At 42.3% G+C, this 14343-nt stretch overlaps 1 protein-coding gene across 6 annotated transcripts in view; it reads left to right on the forward strand.

Moving 5' to 3' along the window:
* LOC138763163 (voltage-dependent calcium channel subunit alpha-2/delta-2-like) overlaps nt 1–14343 on the forward strand; it is a 604584-nt gene that overhangs the window by 514324 nt on the left and 75917 nt on the right. For 5 of the 6 annotated variants that reach the window (XR_011357359.1, XM_069936885.1, XM_069936887.1 and 2 more), the window contains 5 exons: nt 4934–4995; nt 6697–6773; nt 7478–7495; nt 8291–8351; nt 8832–8929. Coding sequence is in view for 5 of the 6 variants with exons in the window: in XM_069936885.1 (XP_069792986.1) it covers nt 4934–4995; nt 6697–6773; nt 7478–7495; nt 8291–8351; nt 8832–8929 (316 nt within the window). In the remaining variant the exon portion in view is untranslated. The remainder of the gene's footprint in view (nt 1–4933; nt 4996–6696; nt 6774–7477; nt 7496–8290; nt 8352–8831; nt 8930–14343) is intronic. The other variant, XM_069936886.1, reaches the window with a different exon arrangement.

The raw sequence follows: 14343 nt of genomic DNA on the forward strand, positions 1-14343 counted from the left end.
TTGTACCTTTTCTTTGGTGCACCTCTGTCACGGTGGCCAGTGGAGAGCTCACCATATAACACGATCTTGGGAAGGCGATGGTCCTCCATTCTGGAGACGTGACCCACCCAGCGCAGCTGGATCTTCAGCAGCGTGGACTCGATGCTGTCGACCTCTGCCATCTCGAGTACTTCGACGTTAGGGATGAAAGCGCTCCAATGAATGTTGAGGATGGAGCGGAGACAACGCTGGTGGAAGCGTTCTAGGAGCCGTAGGTGATGCCTGTAGAGGACCCATGATTCGGAGCCGAACAGGAGTGTGGGTATGACAACGGCTCTGTATGCGCTTATCTTTGTGAGGTTTTTCAGTTGGTTGTTTTTCCAGACTCTTTTGTGTAGTCTTCCAAAGGCGCTATTTGCCTTGGCGAGTCTGTTGTCTATCTCGTTGTCGATCCTTGCATCTGATGAAATGGTGCAGCCGAGATAGGTAAACTGGTTGACCGTTTTGAGTTTTGTGTGCCCGATGGAGATGTGGGGGGGCTGGTAGTCATGGTGGGGAGCTACCCAGCGCAGTTTGATACAGTAAATTTTTAATTTTCTCCCCAACTCCCCCCAAAAGAAAAAAAAGAGGAAGAAAAAAGAAAAAGAGAAAGAAAGAATATTAACATATATAATATTCATTGACTTTTTTATAATTGCTAACTGAGGGGGCTGGGCAAAGTGGAGGATGTGGATGGACTTTTATTCATAAAATCCGTATATAGTTCCCAAATTTTATAAAAGTTTCCAATTCGATTCCTTAAATTATAAGTTTTTTTTTCCAAGGTATACAACTTTGCATCTCAATATGCCATCTGTCTATTTTTACCACATTCTCCGTTTCCCATGTTACTGCTATACATTTCTTTGCTGTGGCTATGGCTATATTTGAAAATTTTTCTTAATATTTATCCAATTTCAATTTTATATCTTCCTTATATATATTCCCAAGTAAAAATATTCTTGGATATTTTTGTATCTTTTCATAATTCATCCAAACAATGTACTCAAATCTTTCCAAAATTGTTCCACTTTCATACAGGACCAGACCGAATGTAAAAATGTAAAATCCTTATTGCATCGAAAACACTTACCCGGATAATTAGAATGAAGTCCATGCAGTTTATAAGGAGTAGAGTATAATTGATGAAGAAAATTATATTGAACCATTTGATATCTAGCTAGATAAACTGTATTTGTAACCCTCTCTTGACACAATTTAGACCATATTCCTCTTAGATTAATCTATTTAAATATTTTCCCTTTTTAATTTTGATTTATACAAATCTTTTTCTATTAGTTTCTTGTAATTTTATATACATATTAATAATACATTTCTTTTTTAAATTTTATTTATGAATTTTATAAAATACATACATACATAACAACTTTTTAAAAAACTATACCCTTTCCCCCCACCCCCCTCCCACCCCATTCCCCTACATGCCTCCCCTAAAGTCAGTAATACATTTCTTGATAATAAATGTATTTGTTATTATACATTCAAATTGACTTTGTTCTGGGGGTCTCAAATCTGATCCTAATTTCTTTTTTAAATATGATTTTAATTGGTAATATGAAAAAATTGTATTATTTTGTATCTTATATTTATCCTTCAATTGCTCAAAAGTTAAAAAGAAAGATCCCAAAAAATGGTCTTTTATCCTCTGTACACTTTTACTGTACCAATTATCAAATAAAGAATTATTCAAATTAAAGGAATAAGTTGATTTTGATTTAACAACATTTTAGATAATTTTAGATAGTTGCCCATTCAGAGCCAGCTCTTCAGCGCTTGATGTCCTGTTTTGCGGAAACTGCCAAAATGTTTGGCCTGGAAGTCAGCCTGAAGAAAACGGAGGTCCTCCATCAGCCAGCTCCCCACCATGACTACCAGCCCCCCCACATCTCCATCGGGCACACAAAACTCAAAACGGTCAACCAGTTTACCTATCTCAGCTGCACCATTTCATCGGATGCAAGGATTGACAACGAGATAGACAACAGACTCGCCAAGGCAAATAGCGCCTTTGGAAGACTACACAAAAGAGTCTGGAAAAACAAGCAACTGAAAAACCTCACAAAGATTAGCGTATACAGAGCCGTTGTCATACCCACACTCCTGTTCGGCTCTGAATCATGGGTCCTCTACTGGCATCACCTACGGCTCCTAGAACGCTTCCACCAGCGTTGACTCCGCTCCATCCTCAACATTCATTGGAGCGACTTCATCTCCAACATCGAAGTACTCGAGATGGCAGAGGCCGACAGCATCGAATCCACGCTGGTGTAAGATCCAACTGCGCTGGGTAGGTCACGTCTCCAGAATGGAGGACCATCGCCTTCCCAAGATCGTGTTATATGGCGAGCTCTCCACTGGCCACCGTGACAGGTGCACCAAAGAAGAGGTACAAGGACTGCCTAAAGAAATCTCTTGGTGCCTGCCACATTGACCACCGCCAGTGGGCTGATATCACCTCAAACCGTGCATCTTGGCGCCTCACAGTTCGGCGGGCAGCAACCTCCTTTGAAGAAGACCGCAGAGCCCACCTCACTGACAAAAGACAAAGGAGGAAAAACCCACCCAACCCCAACCCACCAATTTTCCCTTGCAACCGCTGCAACCATGTCTGCCTGTCCCGCATCGGACTTGTCACCCACAAACGAGCCTGCAGATGACGTGGTCATTACTCCTCCATAAATCTTCATCCGCGAAGCCAAGCCAAAGAAGAAAGAATTTTTAATCCCTCTCTCCATATGAATCCCGTTCCATATTTTCAATATATGTTCTAAAATTGATTCTTCAGTTTTTCTTATAAACAATTCACTATTCCATTTATACAAAATTTGTTCTGAGATAGTCTCCAATTTTATTCATTTGTGGTCGGGAGATTGTGTGAGTGTGATTAATGCTGACTCAGTGCCATGGTGTTGGTGGAGATAACACCCTTCAGGTGCTCTCTGCAAATCTGGTGGTGCACCAGCAAATCAGAGCAGGGAATCTTCCCAGTGTCCTGGGAGCCAGGGCAGCCAAGAGCAACATTCAACAAGAGATGGTGGGGCTAAGTGCAGTACACAATTGTGCTGGAAAAACTCAGCAGGTCAACAATGAATGGACAATATATTGTATACAACTGTGTTTAGGCAAGTATTATGTTAAATCACTTCTCTCTTTCTCCCAGAATAAAGAACCCCTCTTTTATTAAGAACATAGTTTGCAAGATATAAGATGACCTTTCCTCCTATTTTAAAATGTTAGGTTTTTGTTTCATTAGTGGGCCCTGTCCTTTGTGACCCAACGAGTGGAGTCAATATTTGGGCTGAGAAAGAGAAGCAAAAGAGAGTGTCTTCAGAATCATTGAGTGTCTGTGAATGCACCTCTGCAGCCACTGCCACCGCAAAACTCCTGTTTGACTCATTGGCAACTCGAACTGCAGATCCAAACCTCAGACACGGTCAGGAAGCCTTCAGTACACGAGTCAGCATTCACACAAAAACCTAGAGTGCCACCGTGCTAAGCCAATGCAGAGAAGATGCCATATCTGTGAACCATCATCTGCTGTAGAGAATAACTCTACAAACTGTCTCATTGCCTCTACTTTTGCAATGATTTCAGAATTGACATGGAGGAAATCAAAGCCCCAGGAACTTTTTTTAATATATTTTATTATTTAATTATTCTCTGTGAACCATTTCAATAATAATATATACAAACATTCATCATGAAAATATACAGTGACATTTTTCCCCTTCGCCCACCCTCCCCGTCCCCTATAACATAAAGCAAGAATAAAAGAAAGAAGAAAAATAAATAAGCAATAAAAGAACACAAAAGAAAAAATAAATGTTATCCAAAATTCCATATTTAAATATTTTTGTACTTGTCTCTTATCACTTTAAGGGATGGAGGTCTGAAATTGGAGGTTTCTAATATACGCTATGTATGGTTCGCAAATTGCTTCAAATAAAGTATATTTGTCTTTTAGATTGTAGGTAATTATTTTCTAATGAAATACACTGTTCATTTCTATGTACCATTGTTGTATTTTTAAGGTTGCTTCCATTTTCCAAGTTGTCATTCTGCACTTTTTACTGCTGCTACAAGCGCAATCATAATAAATCTTTTTTTGAGCCCTGTCTAATTTTAGGCCTAATTCTTTGTCTTTTATATTGTTTAACAGGGAGATTTTTGGATCTTTTGGTATCTTATTTTTTTTGTAATTCTATTTAATATTAAGTTTAAATCCTCCCAAAAAGTGTTCACTTTTGTACATGTCCAAATTGCATGTAATGTTATTCCAATTTCTTGTTTACAATGGAAACATTTGTCTGATATTGTTGGATTCCTCTCTTTTAACTTTTGTGGTGTCACATGTAATCTATGTAGCCAATTGTATCATAGGAAACCGAGTATTTATTGTATTACTCAAGGTTCCTGGAACTCAAGTTCCCCAGGAACTTCTTGAGATTTCCATTCTGTTATATTCTCTGATTTAGAAGAAATGCAATAGAAATGATCCTAATCCAAGGTTTTAAGGTGCTTGGGAGTATGGGAGATATAAAAGGTAAGTGCTCCTATAGCCTCGATGACAGACTAGCCAACTTTGTTCCTGTTTTTTTAAATTTTTCACATTATGAACCATATTGACCAAAATACACATAAACATTTCCCTCTTGAATATACAGTGTCATTTTCTCCCCTCCCTTCCCTCCCTCCTTCCCACCCCCTCCCCACCCACTCAATGTTCAACATATACGATGCATTGACCCCATAAACAATGTTCCTGTTGAAGGGTGTCTGAAAGAAAAAAATCAGTTGAAGTTAAATGCAGTGAATACCAAATGAAACATAGCATTTGAATGCAGGTACCTGTCATGAATATAAATGATAGTTTCTCTTTGTTCCTTTGTTTCAGAGGTATATTGATGAAGTGGACAGGACGTACACATGGACACCAATTCAAAGTTCTGATTACAGGTATCATGTCTGCCCCAATCTACACCCTGTAATGATCATCTTCCCCAGTTATGAAACCAAGCTAGGTTACTTGTGACTGTTTCATTCTGGCCAAGGAATGATCAAGTGATAAGTGTTCATGCATGACAATGTTTAGTACTGGCAAAATGTCTAATTCCAAAGTCCCGATGTGTTTCTGGCTGCAAGATGTGAGCTGTATTAAGATTTATTGGTGTTGGCTCAAGTGTTTTATTATGAGAGTCATGAATATCATGGCAGAGTCCACCAGCGAATGTATTATCAAGTTCAACATGGCCTTCATTGCTCACCAGTGAGATGATTCACATGGTGCCCATCATTGAGGTCTCTTCCGATATGATCCAGACTCTTAACTGCTCAACACTGACGTCACTCCATTATGAGTGATGTGGATTTACCTTGGACAAGCACGAACTGTTACATTTGGACAAGTCAAAGCCAGGGCAGTACCTGCACAGTAAATGACAGGGCCATGGGAGTGTTGTAGAACGGAGAGGCCTAGGGATGCAGGAACTTAGTTCCCCGAAAGTGAGTGGTGAAGAAGGGGTTTGACTTCATTGGGCAGAGTACTGAGCACAGGAGTTGAGACAGCATGTCCCAACTCTTCAAGATGTTCCTGAGATCACACTTGCAGTGTTGTGTACAGTTCTAGACACCAGCGATTGAAAAGATGCAGAAAAGACTCACAAGGATATTACTGGGTTTGAAAGGTTGGATTGGCTGGGACTTTCTTTCTCTGGAGTCTGAGGCTGATAGGGGATCTTCTAGAGGTGTATAAAATTATGAATGGCATAGATAAGGTAGTCATAGCATCATTAACAAGGATTGGGAGTCCTAAACTCAAACTAGGTATAAAATAAGACACAAAAATGTTTGTATTTCTCTATTGGGAATCTGTGTTTGCAGAAGGCCTGAGAATGGCAGATGGAGTTGAACCCAGAAAAGTGTGAGGTTAATTTTGGTAGGTCAAATTTGAATATACTGTCAATGGGAAGATTTTGAGCAGCACCCAAAGGACACTCAAAGCTGCTGCCCAGGCTGATGTGCTGCGAGGTAATGTTACAGCTATACAAGACTTTTGTCAGACCCCACTAGAATATTGTGTTCAGTACTGGTCACCTCATTACAGGAAAGGTGTGGGTGCTATAGAGAGGGTGCAAGGATGTTGCTGAGATTGGAGAGAATGCCTTAGAAAGATAGATGGAGTGAACTTGGTCTTTTCACCTTTGAGTGACAGAGGATGAGGGGCAATATGATAGAGGTTTACAAGGTCCTGAGAGCAATTGACCATGTGGATGGCCAGAATGCCTAACACGAGGGGTATGATTTTAAGGTGCTTGGGAGTAAGTTTTGGGGATTGTAAGAGGTAAGTTTTTCACACAGAGAGTGGTGAGTAGATGGAATGTGCTGCTGGCAATGGGATGGAGGCGAGTACGATAGAATCTTTTAAGAGGCTATTAGACAAGTACATGAAACTGAGAAAAATGGAGGGTTGTGCAGAAGGAAAATTCTCAGCAATGTTAGAATAGGTTATTCAGTTAGCACACATTATGGGCTGAAGGGCCACCATTGTGCTGTAGATTTCTATGTTCTCTGAAGTGGAATTAAATGTTCATCCCAGAGCATCAGTGGAACTATGAGTGGCTGTTCGAATATGACAATGTCTCTTTGTTCTTTCTGCAGTCTTGCTCTGGTACTTCCGCTGTACAGTAAATATTATATCCATGCCAAGCTGGATGACCAAATCCTTCAGGCTCAGTGTAAGTATTAGTTGTCCAGTCCACCTGCCCTTTGGCCTGATCTGCAGACACGCCAGCTGTCACTGGGCTGCAGAAAACTTAATGCACTGATAGAAAGCAAGCCTCCACACTCACAATCCGAGTTCAGAAATTACACAGGGGCCTTCTGAAGTCGGTGAATCTCCATATTTTGCGAAGCAGCAAAAAAAGTCAAAATAAAATTAAACTTGCCAACCAGCTGGTTATGAAGCAAAAGTCGAGCTCTCCTTTTCTTGCTTTCTGCTAGAATACACAATGATTCTGAAGCAGCAAACCATGCAGTCTGTGAAAATATGCATGCTTTTCGCAATGCTCTGCTAAGGTTTCAGTTTCTTTCTTGCTTTTTGTTTCATTTTTTTTCTTTTGTTTTGGATTTTTTTTTGGTTTTAATTTCTCTGGATTGTATGGACTTGCTTTTGCTGTGTTTGCTTCAAGCTTTGGAATCATTTGCTCTTGGCTATTGCTTGCTGGTCTTTGTGCAGAGCGCCCAGAGCTGTCGGTCTAGATGTTTGCAACTGTTTGTTTGGCTCTGTGGAGATCTTTTATTTGGTCAGTTGCAAGATTCTCAGTGTATTTATACACAATATTTTTATTCAAATAGTAATTGAATAAAATATTGTTTGTGACCCCCTTCCTACCCAACCCCTTTTTTTTCTGCTTTCTCTCTCTATGATGGATTCACACAGTCCAAATCAACAACAAGGGCAAGTATCTTAATCTCGGTCCCCTCCCCTCACCCTCTTCGTTTGGTGCCTACCCCCCACTGCACCCAACCTGCTTGCCCATTTACCTGTCCTTTTCTCAAATTCCCTTTACAACCCTCTCGGTGCACTGTCTTGTCATGTCCACAATGGCTTCGAAATTTCCTTTGCATTGCTGTGATATTTTCCCTTGGTTACCTGCTTCCTATTGTATGGACCTTTAATGTCCTGCTTTCTCTCTTTTTTTTCTTTCTTTCTTCCTCTTTCACTAACTAACCCCTCTACCCCATCCTGTCCCACCACCCCTTCCCTTCAATTATGCTGATGAGATATCAGTGCTGTTTGGACCCTTCCCCTTCACTTCCTCCCCATTAAGCCTGTAACTGGACCCTATGCTCCATCCTTTCAAAACAGAGTTTGAATGTCTCCATGTAATGTGGAGAGTTTGGCCATGTTGATGCCTGTTGAGTCACTGACCACAATTGGTGCAACGGAAGACAAATGTAACTGCGATTAATTTGCGGTCCTTAAGAAATAAAATGCTTGAAGTGCCTCATATTTATTGGCGAACATTTTTTTACTTCCTGCGTTCCGTTAAAATTATCTGTCTTCTGGGCAACATATTGGCTACAACTGTTCTCCTGAGGTTTGCTTCAATCCTGCAGATCAATCTCTCTGCCTGATTTTTTTACGAACTGCGTGACTTCTCCTCCTCTCCTGTGCTGATGATAAGGTGTCTTGAAAGTCGGCTCCTTCCCCTTGCCAGTGGTTCCCAGATAATGTTCCTTTTTATTGCAGATTTTGAATCCTTGTTACCCAGCAATTTTGAGACCGTGGGACATGTATTCATTGCTCCCAGGTAGCTGTGTGTATGTATGCGCGCTTGACCATCCACTCCATGCTGTTATGCTCATTGCACCATGTAATCCTTTGCTGCCCTGGCCTTAATGTGGCCACGAGACAGTTAATCCCACTGCCATCCCACCTGAGCTGTGCCCTGTGTTTGCACCTGGCATGTGCACCTCTCTCTGCTTTGCCCTGGTCTCGCCCCATTATGAAACCACTGGTACATGCACAAGCTCGCAGGCTATTATGTCCATCTCCTGAAGATGCCTATCCCCTGCATGACAACCACATTTGGCAGTAACACCCTCCCCCTGCTGTCTGTGTGTTGAAGAATAGGGAACTTCCTGCAGCATGTTCCCCCACCCCCCCAAGTCCTGTCCCTGTTCCAGAGTGACACCCCAGAAGTTTGAGGGTGAGGGCTTGTCACTGTCTCTTCTACACTGATGTCCACTTTACCCTCATGGAATGTGTTTACACTTGGATTTTCTCCTAGGGAATACTGCAAGGATCTGATCAGTTCGGACAACAACACCGAGTTGTTGATCAATTTTATCATGCTAATGGATAAGAATACTCCTGACTCCAAGAACTGTAAGTAAGCATTGGTCTTCAGGGAAGAGCTCTCAATATGGCCGCTAGCCCATGGATACTTTAGGCTTTCAGATTTTATTGTTGCATAATTTAATCTTCACTGAAGCACAGGCCTGCTACTGACTGACCTGTGATCGGTTAAATAGGGCATTTATTGGCATCAAAAGAAGTGATGACCATGAAATGAAACATTATCTCCAAAATCCTGCTGGAGACACATCGCAACCTTAAGAATAAAACAGTTCAAAGCGCTGGTGCAATGTGTGTACGGGGTGATGGTGCTTTTGATCTTTCACTTCACCCTCTTGCTGCAGCCAGATCAACGTGAGATTCAGTTCATATTACCTTGGGAATATTTTTTTAATCATTCGCTGTCGCAGTCTTTCAGTGCCATACGTTTGTGTGAAGACCGCGCTCAGGTTTGGTTGGTAAAGCTTGCCGGGCTGTGACTGGGGTGGAAGTGGGTATGGGGCCAGTATCTGCTCACTCATACAATTGATGAAGTGACATGAACTTCATTGCGTGAAGACCCGTATTCTAAGTCACTAACGACAGGAGTTCAACAAAGATCATGAGAAGAGTAGATAGGGTGAACATAGAAAGTCTTTTGCCCAGAGTAGGGGAATGGATAACCAGAGGACATGGGTTTAAGAGTGAGAATGAGGTGAGATTTACCAGGAACCTGAGGGGTGACTTTGTACACAGAGGGGGTTGAGTGTATAGAACGGGCTGCTGGAGGAGATGGCTGAGGAAGGAACGATTGCAACTTTAAATAAACTTTGGATGGGTTTAGAGGGTTATGAGCCAAATGCAGGCAGGTGGGACTAGTTTGGACCGGTGTAGGCAAGATGATCCAAAGGCATGTTTTCACGCAGTATGACTTGTCCTTCTCTATAATTTGGAGTCTTAAAGTCATATAGTATAGAAACAGGCCCTTCAGCTCACTATGTCCATTCTAACTATTCTAATCCCAGCTACCCTGCATTTTTTCCTGTGGATTTCCACACATGGCTATTCACGTCACTGTCAAGATGCTTGTAATTGTAATGAGCTCCACCATCTCCCTGACAGCACGGTCCAGATATCAACCACTCTCTGGGTGACAAACTCTCCCCAGCTGCCCCCATAAACCTCATTCTCACCTTAAACCTATGTCCTTTTGTGGGGCCAAAAGATTCCAACTATTGTCACCCACCTCTCTTGTCTCCATCAGGCCACACCTCGGCTCTCATCACTGCAGAGAAAATACCTGTAAACCCAATCTATCCAGCACAGCGCACAAAAGTGCTTCAGGAACTCAACAGGTCAGACAGCATCCATGGATAGCAATAAGCAGGCAATGTTTTGGGCTTGACGTATAGGGGAGGAGGGAGGTGAGGGATGCCCCAATTCCCCACCCCTCCCTTTCTTATTTGGGCATCTTCCTGATTTTCAGCATCTACCCCTCCCCCACCTCCCGCCTGTATCCACCTATCACTTGATAGCCTGTGCCCTTCCTCGTCCTCTCCCATTCTCCCCCCACCCACCACTACTCCCTACGTCTGCTTGATTTTTGACACTCCTGACAAAGGGGCTCAGGCCCGAAACGTCGACTGCCTTTTTCATCCTGTGGATTCTGTGTGACCAGCTGAATCTCAACAGTATTTTGTGCTCTGCACTAGATCCCTGCATCTGAAGATTTCTTGTTTCCCTTCAAACTACCCGATGTCTCCCAACATCCTGGTGAATCTCTCCTGCAATACAATTACATCCTTCCCCTAGTTTATGGCCTTAACTCAAGGACAAAATGTATCCCTTTCCATAACTATAAGAATTATGGTCACTATTCCCCCAATGCCATAACCCACTTGTTCTTACAGTTTTCTGTGATTTGTCTATGTACCCCCTGCTGTGTGTCTTGATTACTGTTGGTTGATCTAATAGATGAAGTGAGGTAAAGATGAAGCACCTTGTGATATTTTTTTCAATGATTTGGATGAAGAAGGGAAGGGGGGTTAGTAAAGTTTGCAGATGGAGGTGTTTTAGATAGTGTAGAAGGTTATTGTAGATTGCAACAGGATATAGGCAGCAATTTGGCAGAGAAGTGGCAGATGGAGTTTAATCTGGATGTGTGAGGATATGCACTTTGGAAGTTTTAAGGTGGTTAATGGCAGGATTCTTAGCAATGAGGGGGAACAGGTATTTTTGGGTCCATAAACCCTTCGAGGTGACTGCACAGATTGTTAGGGTGGTTGTGAAAGTGTATGTTCATTTGCTGGGGAATTGAGTTCAAGAACCGTGAATAAACATTGCATCTCTATGAAACTCTGGTTGGACCACACTTCTGGTCGCCTCATTATAGGAAGGATGTAGGAGCTTTTGAGGTGCAGGGGAGATTTACCAGGATGTTGCCTGGATTGGGTAACATGTCATATGAAACAAAGTTGACAGAGCTAGGGCTTTTCTCTTTGGTGCCACAGAGGATAAGGGATGACTTAATAGAGGTGTAGAAGATTATAAGGGGCTCAGTTAGGGCAGACAGCCAGCACCATTCTCCATGGGTATTGAGCAAATACAGAGGACAACTGTTTAAGGTGGGTGGAAGAAAGTTTAGGAAAGTTTTTGTCGAGCAAGCTTCCTAACTGGGAGAGCACAGAGAATCTCAAACTAAACAAATGTAAATAGATCTCTGAAAGAACAGAGACAAGGCGAGGAAAGTCAATATTGATAAACAAAACTGGGGCACATAGAGGGTACAAAGCTTAGAAATCAGCCAATAAAGTTGGAAATGACAAAAATAACAAGAACATAGATTTTAAAAAAACCACAGGATGGCATAATGATAGTCCTGACTTCAGATGCTCACTTTGTAGAGTTTGCTCATTTCTCCTGCTGATGTGTGAGTTCCTGCCCTCCAATAACCCAAAAGCATGCAGGTTTGCAGGTTAATTTTACACTGTAAGTTGCGAACAGTGGCGTGTGGGCAGTGGGCGAGGAGGGGGGGATAATATCAGAGGAGTTGATGCAAATGCGGGGAGGATGTTTGGATTTATGTTGGATGAGTGTAGTTGTTTTATGGATGGCCCAGGCTGAGTGGGTCAAAGGGCCTTGTGTACTTTAAACATAACAGATGAATTGTGGGTGCAAATAAAAATGTGTGATCTGATAAGGAAGGCCATATGACATTTACAAAGGCTAAGAAACTGGGAGGAGGTGGAGGAATAACGCTGTTAATGAATGGAGGTCAACAAGCAAATCTGCAGATCCCAGGGCCCAGTGCAGTGCACAGAAGTGCTGGAGAAACTCAGCAGGTCACACAGAATCCAAAGGGAGTAAAGGCAGTCAAGGTTTTGGGCCTGAGCCCTTTGTCAGGAGCGTGGAAAAACAGGTAGATTCCTAAATAGGAAGGTAGGAGAGGAGGGAGGAAGGGGAGAAGCTCAGGCTAACAGGTCAAAGGTCATAGTGGTACAAGTAGGAGGGTAGATGGGAAAGGAGCTGAGAAGTGATGGGGGAAAGAGTGAGGCGGGCAAGGCTATCAGCCTCCATCTTGACAAAATTCAACAGGAAAATATAGAGAGTGACCTGTCTCGCTGCATCAATGTGTGGGATGGTAGCAGCAAAGCATTGGACTGAATGTCAATACAGAGGATCATCAAAACAGCCGAGTAGATCACTGGGGTTTCCCTTTCCTCTATTGTCAATGTTCCCCAAGTGTGCTGCTTAAATAGGGCTCAAAGAATTATTTAGGACCCTTTCTACCTACCACATTGCATCCTTGACCCACTGCTGTCAGTAAGGCATTACAGGAGCATCAAAATATGGACTGCCAGCCTGGGAAATAGCTTCTTCTCACTGGCTGTGAGATTCCTGTATCCTGTAACTGAGTAAATCATCCCAATTATTTATATATATTTATTTTAAATCATATCTTCATGTGTATGTGCCATGAATATGTGCTGTGTATTATCTGTGCACAGTGGACCAGAGAAACATTGTTTCCTCTGAGTGTAGATGTTAAAGAACTTGAACAAGATGAAGTGTGTAGATTGGATGGAGAACCGTGACGAAAAGGTGAGCACCAGCCCATGACATCTACCACGACCTGGGGAAGGTGGGTGTGACCATGGTCCTGTCCTTCACAAGCAATGGCGAGCAGGGACTCACCACAGGGCCTGCATATGACATCACACTGGGTGACAAAGTTCAAAGTTCAGATTTATTGTAGGAGCACATACATGGTACCACATACAACCCTGAGACCCTTTTCCTGTGGGGCAGGCAGAATTTCTATTTATCATTGGTACAAAAAAAAACTAGTTAAGAAAAAAATACATATTACAAAAAAGAGAAATATAAATAAGAAACAAACTTGTGGCACCTGTACCTCTTTCCTGATGGCAGCAGCAAAAACAGAGCGTGTGTTGGGTAGTGTGGATCCTTGATTGCTGCTGCTCTCTGATGGCAGCATTCCATGTAAATTCTCTGGATGGTGGACTGATTTTTTCCTATGATGTATTGGGCTATGTCTGCTACCTTTTAGAGGCTTTCCGTTCAGAGATATTGGTGTCCCTGTAGCAGGCCATGATGCGGCCAGTCAGCACACTTTCCAATACGCATCTGTAGAAGTTTGCCAAGGTTTCCGATGCCATACTGAACCTCCGCTATTTCCTGAGGAAGTAGAGAGCTGACGGGCTTTTTTCATGATGGTATTCATGTGCTCAATCCACGAAAGGTGCTCTGAGATAGTGACTCCCAGGAACTTTAATTTGCTCACCCTCTCCACCTCTAATGCCCCATTGATTACTGGATTGTACACCTCTGGTTTTTCCTTGCTGAAGTTCATAATCATCTCCTTGGTTTTGGTGACTTTGAATGCCATTTTGCTAAGTTTTCAATCTCTCTCTTGTATGCTAAGTCACAATGAACATGTAGCCAGTCTGTCAAATGCATGGTCTCTGCTGAAGCAGGGTTTAATAACATCAGGGATTGCACTGAGAGTTATAAGAGCAGCAATTTTTAAAGATTGTGAGGTTTAAAATCTCACTGCACAGAAAAGTGGAATGTGGGGGAATATACTGGGCATAAAGTGCTTGGGAGAACAAAAACAAGAAGACAATTTTGCCAGCAAAATGAAGAGTTAAACAAGCACTTAACTGGGTGAAGTTTGATGATTATTATTCGAGCAATGGTGAGTCAACGTGAGATCCTATCCGCGCACGCGCAGCCATTCTGTTACAGTCCGGAAGGGAGAAGCCACTGAACTTAAATGCATTAAGTTAAATGAACCCATCATTACACAAACCTGTGTCTGAACAAGTTTATTCCAACCAAAACATCTTTATCCATAAACAAGAAAAAAGAGGGGAAGGAGAGGTGGGCACCTTGACTCACCAACTCCCATTGCTCGAATAATAATCATCAAACTTCGCCCAGGT

This window comes from Narcine bancroftii, chromosome 5 (genome assembly GCF_036971445.1).
Source record: "Narcine bancroftii isolate sNarBan1 chromosome 5, sNarBan1.hap1, whole genome shotgun sequence".
Lineage (NCBI taxonomy): Eukaryota > Metazoa > Chordata > Chondrichthyes > Torpediniformes > Narcinidae > Narcine > Narcine bancroftii.